Raw genomic sequence first — 10,000 nt, 5'->3', positions numbered from 1 at the left:
ATGCACGACAGTCTGGCACGCCTCCTTCTCTGACTTCTCACTGTCAATGTACAAATATTTATTGAGAGCCTGGTTCAGGCAAAACAGCTCTCAGCTCTGCTAAGACTAAAAATATTAACTGTGTCAAAACGGCTGCACCCAGTAATCTAAGTTATACATTGTTGGATTCAGGATTTCTTTGCCTACATCATGCTGCTCTCAGATGGGGTAGTAAAAACCTGCACAGAGATTTCTTTTAAGATACAAAGAAATAAAGGAAGAGTATTTAATGTACCCTGACACTCTTCTGTACAGAATGTTTGTCCTGGTGACAGGTCCCCAAAGATTGTAGCTCCCTTTACCCTTTAGGGCAATGACCCAACTGGACACCTTCCTTCATGCAGTGAAAAAAGGGGACCACTGAGACAGTTGTATCCCAACCAATCTCCTGTACTTATAGAGAAAATTAGCTGAAGACAAATATCCCATGTTCTGTACAACTAATCATGACCTGCGTGAAGGTAGCAATTAGGGAGGTCAGAAGGCAAAAGTCCTGAACACACCAGGTAAGACCAAGACTGCAAACTATTCTGTCCCATAACCCATCAGCTGCACCTTTTCATCATTCATGTAAAGTTTGCTTATTATTCATATGGATTTTGATGAAAAATAATCTCCTATATTAACCCCTTCCCTGTCAGAATGACGTTTAGGTGGTAAACAGACGCAGGTGGGGCTTCATACTGTTCGCAGCTATTAGTGGCAGATGATGGCTGTGTAACACAGCCATTATCTGCAGGAAATATGTAGGCTCAGCTCCCGACATACTACCGTAGTTGTTGGGGTTAAAACAGCCGAGTATATCCTGTCTCTCATGTTTATTTGAACTAATCAGGTAATATTTTTTTTTACATGGTTTATGGAATCTTTTAGAATATTTTTCTTATTCTTTTAAGTACCATCAAGAATATTTCAAGTATATCTTTTAGAATACTGGTGGGAATTATCCATTTCTAGTTATTTGTGATAAACTTGTGTTAACTGCAGTAGACAAGTGTCAGACAATATATAATGGCATCATTGGACGGGCGGTCGTTTTCCTGCACACATACCTGTTCTGGCTGGCGGTGCCCGCTTGCTGCCATGCTGTGCTTGGGTAGGTGGTCTGGAGATCTGGATCTTCTTGGCTTGTGTGGCAGCACTCTGCAGAGAGTCACTAGAGGTCACAGAGGAATCTCTACAGATTTCCTGACTTTTTCTCTTGTGACCACAGATGGGTGTGGACGCTTTCACAGAAGCTTCAGCGCTGATGGCACCTGGCACACCAAGAACTGAGCAGTCTGACACACTTATCACAGGCGGATCTAGGAGCAGAACAACCAGAGGGTCTCCAGCCCCATCCGATTCAATGTTCTTCAATCTTCTGCGAGACTTCGGCTGAGGTTTAAGTTGGATTTCGTTGCGATCCGCAGCCTTGACTTTGACAACAGTTGCTGATGCTATGGGTGGCTTTACGGGACCCTTAGTGCCAGGCTCATCATTCATCAGCAGAGATTCAGTTGTTTTTTCATCGTCCTCCTCAGCTTGTACAAAAGTAACAGTGTTCGATATTATGGGCAGATCCTTCGCCTCCTCATTTTGTAACCCATGCTGCCGTCCCTTGGAATCTCGTACCTTTGTAATAGTGGATGATATTATAGGTGGTTTCCCCAAAACTTCGGTACCAGTTGCACCAGCACTAAGGGGTCTTCTGTTTCCATCCTGGGCACTCAGTTTTGTATCGGTGGAGGAGGATTTTGTGGGTGGCATTACATGAGCATTTCTATCATTTCTCAGCCGACCAAACCTTTCTTTTTGCTTTTTCACACAAAACGTTAACCTGGCGCTAGCCGTCTCAAAATCCTCTATGGTTCTGCTGGGCAACTCTTGGTTTATACATCCCCTTCCACATGGTGTCATCCTCACCTCTTCATGGACAACAGAACATTTACACGAAGGTGAATTAAAGGAGAAAGCTACTGACTCCGGTGTAAGGAAGTTGTCCTTCACAAACTGATCTGGTGACAGGATTGGAGTCTGAGAAGCCGCGGTTATATAGTCATCTGAGACCAAGGAAGCGTGATTTACAAAGTAGTCTAGACTTCGTGTGCTTCTTTGTGGGGTCTGTAGGACTGCCGGTGGAGTCCGGCTCCTGGAGAGGACACTTCTACTGTGCTCGTGTTTAGACTCCTGGAAGGAGTGAGAAGAGTGCGAGTGCGTCACTGTAAGCTCAGTGCTGCAGAGCTCCGGAGAAGCGGTGTACTCATGGATTACACTCGGGGTACAGATAAAATTACCCTGCTGGCTGGGTGTGGAGATAATTGGGGACATGGTGACTTTCCTCTGATCACTTACAGTCCACTCCTCTTCAATATACACATCCCTCTGTATGGTGGATGTGGTGGTGACTTCCTGAACGGTCTCGCTATACTCTGTGCTACACAAGACAGAATAAGTCTTTGATCTCCTAAGTGATCCGGGAGTAAAAGCCTGAAGCTGGTTAGCGAGCGGGCTGACTAGGTCGGTCGGGACCCTGTTCTCCACACTTAGTCTATGCTCCGTCACTGGAGAGGGACTGCACACTGGCTTGGATAGGTTCTCACAGGACTGTAGGGGACTTCTTGCCCTCTGTAATGAGCCATGACCACTTTTGTTTGTTACGCTGAAGGTTTTGTTTTTCCCGCCATTAGGACAAGGCACTTTGGTCTTCAGTGTAGCTTTGGTTCCCAAGGGTGAATATTTCTTTTTCACGATATTCCATTTGTTTCTCTGGAAGAAAATGACCACTATTAATAACGAACACAACCAAAACCAGGGGATAAGAGTGTCTCTATCCTCACTAACACCTAGGACAATGGTTTACTGTTCTGTCTCTCGCTCCCCTCACATACACACTACAGTGAATCGTGGCTCCATTTACATTGTGCCATTCTTGACCAGAGACCTGCCTGCAGGATTTCCGCTATTTTTTTTTTCAAAGAAATCCATGTTCTCTTTCAGTAATCATCTTTTGAAATGTTATGCTAATAAAGAGGAAGTACAGCGAAGCTGAATGTTGCCCATGATCTTCTAATGCCAGACTGGGTATTTTTGTTGTTCCTTCATTCCTTGAAGGGCCAGCACTGCTTTTTCAGAGACGTGCCTCCTCTGGCCAAAATCTCACGCCGGTACCACCATTGCAGGAAACGGCGTATATGCGCATATCAATGTCATCATGTGGAAGTTACTGTACATGCGCCTCCCTTCACAATGACAGCGCCTGCGTGAGATTTAGGCCAGAAACCGGTCACTAAAACCTGCAGGTGAACGATTAAAGACTGGAAGATCCAAAGAATAGCCAGGTGGGTGGGAGAAGACAACTGCAACGTCCAGGTCAGCCCCGCTGTACTTGTAACTCAATAGCATAAAAACTTCAACAGGTGATAATTTGATCAATAAGAGCATGGATTTCTTCCAAAAAGTATCAAATTAATCTACATTCTGGCACCATAACATTCATATCATTACTTTACAATCCAAAACCCTGCTGACAGGTCATCTTCTATGAGGTTGTCGAGGGCTGTTGCTTTTACTATGGGCCTCCACACAACCAGAATTACTTGTGCTCGGCACTAAGGTCTGCCGTACAGAGCAGTAACAGACCGCTCCTGCCCGGGATTCAGCTTCTCCATCTCAAACGAAGAGCAGCTACTCCCCGTCCCCTCTGCTCTGCTGGTGAGATACAGCTGCCGATATCATGCTGACGACAGCCAGCTTCCCGCTGTTAGGCAGCTATCAATCAGCTTACCCCTGCAACTGGGTAGAGCGGAAGAGAAGACATTGCTCCGGTGATGTGATGTCAGCGGAAGCCACTGAATACCCGGCAGGAGCGGTCTGTGACTGCTCTGTGAGACCAGAGCTCAGCACCGGGTGCAAAAGGCTGATAGCTAACAACTTTGCTGCCTGATCGTTCTTACCACATAGTAGAAAAAAAAAAAAGTAGTCTTGGATAACCCCCTCAAGGGATATCCAACATTGAACATTATCACCTATGTGTAGGATCTTACTGATTTCTGCATGTTCAAACACTGGCATGACATCCCAGACTGTAGTCTTTACTTACATCACCTATCAAAAGTTTATCTTGTGCCAGAAATTTGCCAAAAAACATTTTCATGGATTTTTTTTGGTGCACGGGGAGGCATTTAGTCCACTCGGCCTTTCCAGCCAACCAATCCCCATGGTGGGACAAGGCACAGGAAGGGTCTAAAATATATAATCTAATATATAAAGGGTGTGTGTGTGTGTGTGTGTGTGTGTGTGTGTGTGTGGTGTGTGTGTGTGTGTGTGTGTGTGTGTGTGTGTGTGTGTGTGTGTGTGTGTGTGTGTGTGTGTGTGTGTCCGCACCGTCGCATTTACAATCACAATATTTTGAACAGACACTCCATGTAACTTAGGGAACGTCATAGACTAGGTTTTGACAGGAAATTTGAACCCCACGCTTTACAGTTACTCTCCAAGTATCCTGTCTCCATTAAACTCAATGGAGATATGAGCTACAGCTTATTAATAGGAGCTGACAGTGGTTGCTATAGGAACAAAATAAACTGTTAGTATAAGAAGATTATGTGTGAGGTAATAAGATGTCAGTGGAGAGACAGATAAGGAAAGAGATAGACAGAGGGGGGTGGGGACAAGAGACAGAAAGGGGGGTGGGGACAAGAGACAGAAAGGGGGGTGGGGACAAGAGACAGAAAGGGGGGTGGGGGACAAGAGACAGAAAGGGGGGGGGGGGGACAAGAGACAGAAAGGGGGGGGGGGGACAAGAGACAGAAAGGGGGGGGGGGGGACAAGAGACAGAAAGGGGGGGGGGGGACAAGAGACAGAAAGGGGGGGGGGGGACAAGAGACAGAAAGGGGGGGGGGGGACAAGAGACAGAAAGGGGGGGGGGGGACAAGAGACAGGGGGGCCACGAGACAGAGAGATGCACGGAGGAGTGACGGGGGGACACACGGAGAGAGACTGACACGGAGAGAGACTGACACGGAGAGAGACTGTACACGGAGAGGATGACCGGAGAGGACTGACACGAGAGACTGACGGAGCGACTGACACGGAGAGAGACTGACACGGAGAGAGACTGACACGGAGAGAGACTGACACGGAGAGAGACTGACACGGAGAGAGCTGACACGGGAGAGACTGACACGGAGAGAGACTGACACGGAGAGGACTGACCGGAGAGAGACTGACACGGAGAGAGACTGACACGGAGAGAGACTGACACGGAGAGAGACTGACACGGAGAGAGACTGACACGGAGAGAGACTGACACGGAGAGAGACTGACACGGAGAGAGACTGACGGAGAGAGACTGACACGGAGAGCTGACGGAGAGACTGACACGGAGAGAGACTGACACGGAGAGAGACTGACACGGAGAGAGACTGACACGGAGAGAGACTGACACGGAGAGAGACTGACACGGAGAGAGACTGACACGGAGAGAGACTGAGACACGGAGAGAGACTGACACGGAGAGAGACTGACACGGAGAGAGATGACACGGAGAGAGACTGACACGGGGAGAGACTGACCGGAGGGAGATGACACGGAGAGAGACTGACACGGAGAGAGCTGACACGGAGAGAGACTGACACGGAGAGAGACTGACACGGAGAGAGGATGACACGGAGAGACAGACACGGAGAGAGACTGACACGGAGAGAGACTGACACGGAGAGAGACTGACACGGAGAGAGACTGACACGGAGAGAGACTGACACGGAGAGAGACTGACACGGAGAGAGACTGACACGGAGAGAGACTGACACGGAGAGAGACTGACACGAGAGAGACTGACACGGAGAGAGACTGACACGGAGAGAGACTGACACGGAGAGAGACTGACACGGAGAGAGACTGACACGGAGAGAGACTGACACGGAGAGAGACTGACACGGAGAGAGACTGACACGGAGAGAGACTGACACGGAGAGAGACTGACACGGAGAGAGACTGACACGGAGAGAGACTGACACGGAGAGAGACTGACACGGAGAGAGACTGACACGGAGAGAGACTGACACGAGAGAGACTGACACGGAGAGACTGACACGGAGAGAGACTGACACGGAGAGAGACTGACACGGAGAGAGACTGACACGGAGAGAGACTGACACGGAGAGAGACTGACACGGAGAGAGACTGACACGGAGAGAGACTGACACGGAGAGAGACTGACACGGAGAGAGACTGACACGGAGAGAGACTGACACGGAGAGAGACTGACACGGAGAGAGACTGACACGGAGAGAGACTGACACGGAGAGAGACTGACACGAGAGAGACTGACACGGAGAGAGACTGACACGGAGAGAGACTGACACGGAGAGAGAGACTGACACGGAGAGAGACTGACACGGAGAGAGACTGACACGGAGAGAGACTGACACGGAGAGAGACTGACACGGAGAGAGACCTGACACGGAGAGAGACTGACACGGGAGAGAGACTGACACGGAGAGAGACTGACACGGAGAGAGACTGACACGGAGAGAGACTGACACGGAGAGAGACTGACACGGAGAGAGACTGACACGGAGAGAGACTGACACGGAGAGAGACTGACACGGAGAGAGACTGACACGGAGAGAGACTGACACGGAGAGGAGAGACTGACACGGAGAGAGACTGACACGGAGAGAGACTGACACGGAGAGAGACTGACACGGAGAGAGACTGACACGGAGAGAGACTGACACGGAGAGAGACTGACACGGAGAGAGACTGACAGGAGCGGAGGAGAGCTGAACGGAGAGAGACTGCACGGAGAGACTGACACGGAGAGAGACTGACACGGAGAGGAAGAGACTGACACGGAGAGAGACTGACACGGAGAGAGACTGACACGGAGAGGATGACACGGAGAGACTGACACGGAGAGAGACTGACACGGAGAGAGACTGACACGGAGAGAGACTGACACGGAGAGAGACTGACACGGAGAGAGACTGACACGGAGGAGCTGACACGGAGAGAGACTGACACGGAGAGAGACTGACACGGAGAGAGACTGACACGGAGAGAGACTGACACGGAGAGAGACTGACACGGAGAGAGACTGACACGGAGAGAGACTGACACGGAGAGAGACTGACACGAGAGAGACTGACACGAGAGAGACTGACACGGAGAGAGACTGACACGGAGAGAGACTGACACGGAGAGAGACTGACACGGAGAGAGACTGACACGGAGAGAGACTGACACGGAGAGAGACTGACACGGAGAGAGACTGACACGGAGAGAGACTGACACGGAGAGAGACTGACACGGAGAGAGACTGACACGGAGAGAGACTGACACGGAGAGAGACTGACACGGAGAGAGACTGACACGGAGAGAGACTGACACGGAGAGAGACTGACACGGAGAGAGACTGACACGGAGAGAGACTGACACGGAGAGAGACTGACACGGAGAGAGACTGACACGGAGAGAGACTGACACGGAGAGAGACTGACACGGAGAGAGACTGACACGGAGAGAGACTGACACGGAGAGAGACTGACACGGAGAGAGACTGACACGGAGAGAGACTGACACGGAGAGAGACTGACACGGAGAGAGACTGACACGGAGAGAGACTGACACGGAGAGAGACTGACACGGGAGAGAGACTGACACGGAGAGAGACTGACACGGAGAGAGACTGGGGATGACACGGAGAGAGACTGACACGGAGAGAGACTGACACGGAGAGAGACTGACACGGAGAGAGACTGACACGGAGAGAGACTGACACGGAGAGAGACTGACACGGAGAGAGACTGACACGGAGAGAGACTGACACGGAGAGAGACTGACACGGAGAGAGACTGACACGGAGAGAGACTGACACGGAGAGGACGGAGAGAGACTGACACGGAGAGAGACTGACACGGAGAGAGACTGACACGGAGAGAGACCTGACACGGAGAGAGACTGACACGGAGAGAGACTGACACGGAGAGAGACTGACACGGAGAGAGACTGACACGGAGAGAGACTGACACGGAGAGAGACTGACACGGAGAGAGACTGACACGGAGAGAGACTGACACGGAGAGAGACTGACACGGAGAGAGACTGACACGGAGAGAGACTGACACGGAGAGAGACTGACACGGAGAGAGACTGACACGGAGAGAGACTGACACGGAGAGAGACTGACACGGAGAGAGACTGACACGGAGAGAGACTGACACGGAGAGAGACTGACACGGAGAGAGACTGACACGGAGAGAGACTGACACGGAGAGAGACTGACACGGAGAGAGACTGACACGGAGAGAGACTGACACGGAGAGAGACTGACACGGAGAGAGACTGACACGGAGAGAGACTGACACGGAGAGAGACTGACACGGAGAGAGACTGACACGGAGAGAGACTGACACGGAGAGAGACTGACACGGAGAGAGACTGACACGAGAGAGACTGACACGGAGACGGAGAGGACTGACACGGAGAGAGACTGACACGGAGAGACTGACACGGAGAGAGACTGACACGGGAGAGACTGACACGGAGAGAGACTGACACGGAGAGAGACTGACACGGAGAGAGACTGACACGGAGAGAGACTGACACGGAGAGAGACTGACACGGAGAGAGACTGACACGGAGAGAGACTGACACGGAGAGAGACTGACACGGAGAGAGACTGACACGGAGAGAGACTGACACGGAGAGAGACTGACACGGAGAGAGACTGACACGGAGAGAGACTGACACGGAGAGAGACTGACACGGAGAGAGACTGACACGGAGAGAGACTGACACGGAGAGAGACTGACACGGAGAGAGACTGACACGGAGAGAGCTGACACGGAGAGAGACTGACACGGAGAGAGACTGACACGGAGAGAGACTGACACGGAGAGAGACTGACACGGAGAGAGACTGACACGGAGAGAGACTGACACGGAGAGAGACTGACACGGAGAGAGACTGACACGGAGAGAGACTGACACGGAGAGAGACTGACACGGAGAGAGACTGACACGGAGAGAGACTGACACGGAGAGAGACTGACACGGAGAGAGACTGACACGGAGAGAGACTGACACGGAGAAGAGACTGACACGGAGAGAGACTGACACGGAGAGAGACTGACACGGAGAGAGACTGACACGGAGAGAGACTGACACGGAGAGAGACTGACACGGAGAGAGACTGACACGGAGAGAGACTGACACGGAGAGAGACTGACACGGAGAGAGACTGACACGGAGAGAGACTGACACGGAGAGAGACTGACACGGAGAGAGACTGACACGGAGAGAGACTGACACGGAGAGAGACTGACACGGAGAGAGACTGACACGGAGAGAGACTGACACGGAGAGAGACTGACACGGAGAGAGACTGACACGGAGAGAGACTGACACGGAGAGAGACTGACACGGAGAGAGACTGACACGGAGAGAGAGACTGACACGGAGAGAGACTGACACGGAGAGAGACTGACACGGAGAGAGACTGACACGGAGAGAGACTGACACGGAGAGAGACTGACACGGAGAGAGACTGACACGGAGAGAGACTGACACGGAGAGAGACTGACACGGAGAGAGACTGACACGGAGAGAGACTGACACGGAGAGAGACTGACACGGAGAGAGACTGACACGGAGAGAGACTGACACGGAGAGAGACTGACACGGAGAGAGACTGACACGGAGAGAGACTGACACGGAGAGAGACTGACACGGAGAGAGACTGACACGGAGAGAGACTGACACGGAGAGAGACTGACACGGAGAGAGACTGACACGGAGAGAGACTGACACGGAGAGAGACTGACACGGAGAGAGACTGACACGGAGAGAGACTGACACGGAGAGAGACTGACACGGAGAGAGACTGACACGGAGAGAGACTGACACGGAGAGAGACTGACACGGAGAGAGACTGACACGGAGAGAAGAGACTGACACGGAGAGAGACTGACACGGAG

The 10,000-nt window shown here is 51.4% G+C and overlaps 1 protein-coding gene across 1 annotated transcript in view; it reads right to left on the bottom strand.

The window, feature by feature from the left end:
• LOC142279152 (abnormal spindle-like microcephaly-associated protein homolog) overlaps nt 1–2,787 on the bottom strand; it is a gene marked incomplete at both ends in the record, with an annotated part of 31,807 nt that extends 29,020 nt beyond the window's left edge. The window contains one exon of the mRNA XM_075332668.1: nt 1,092–2,787. Coding sequence (XP_075188783.1) covers nt 1,092–2,787 — 1,696 coding nt within the window. The remainder of the gene's footprint in view (nt 1–1,091) is intronic.
• Nucleotides 2,788–10,000: the final 7,213 nt, after the last annotated feature.

This window comes from Anomaloglossus baeobatrachus, unplaced genomic scaffold (genome assembly GCF_048569485.1).
Source record: "Anomaloglossus baeobatrachus isolate aAnoBae1 unplaced genomic scaffold, aAnoBae1.hap1 Scaffold_4242, whole genome shotgun sequence".
In the NCBI taxonomy this organism is placed as follows: domain Eukaryota; kingdom Metazoa; phylum Chordata; class Amphibia; order Anura; family Aromobatidae; genus Anomaloglossus; species Anomaloglossus baeobatrachus.
This window is presented reverse-complemented; position numbering and strand designations above follow the sequence as displayed.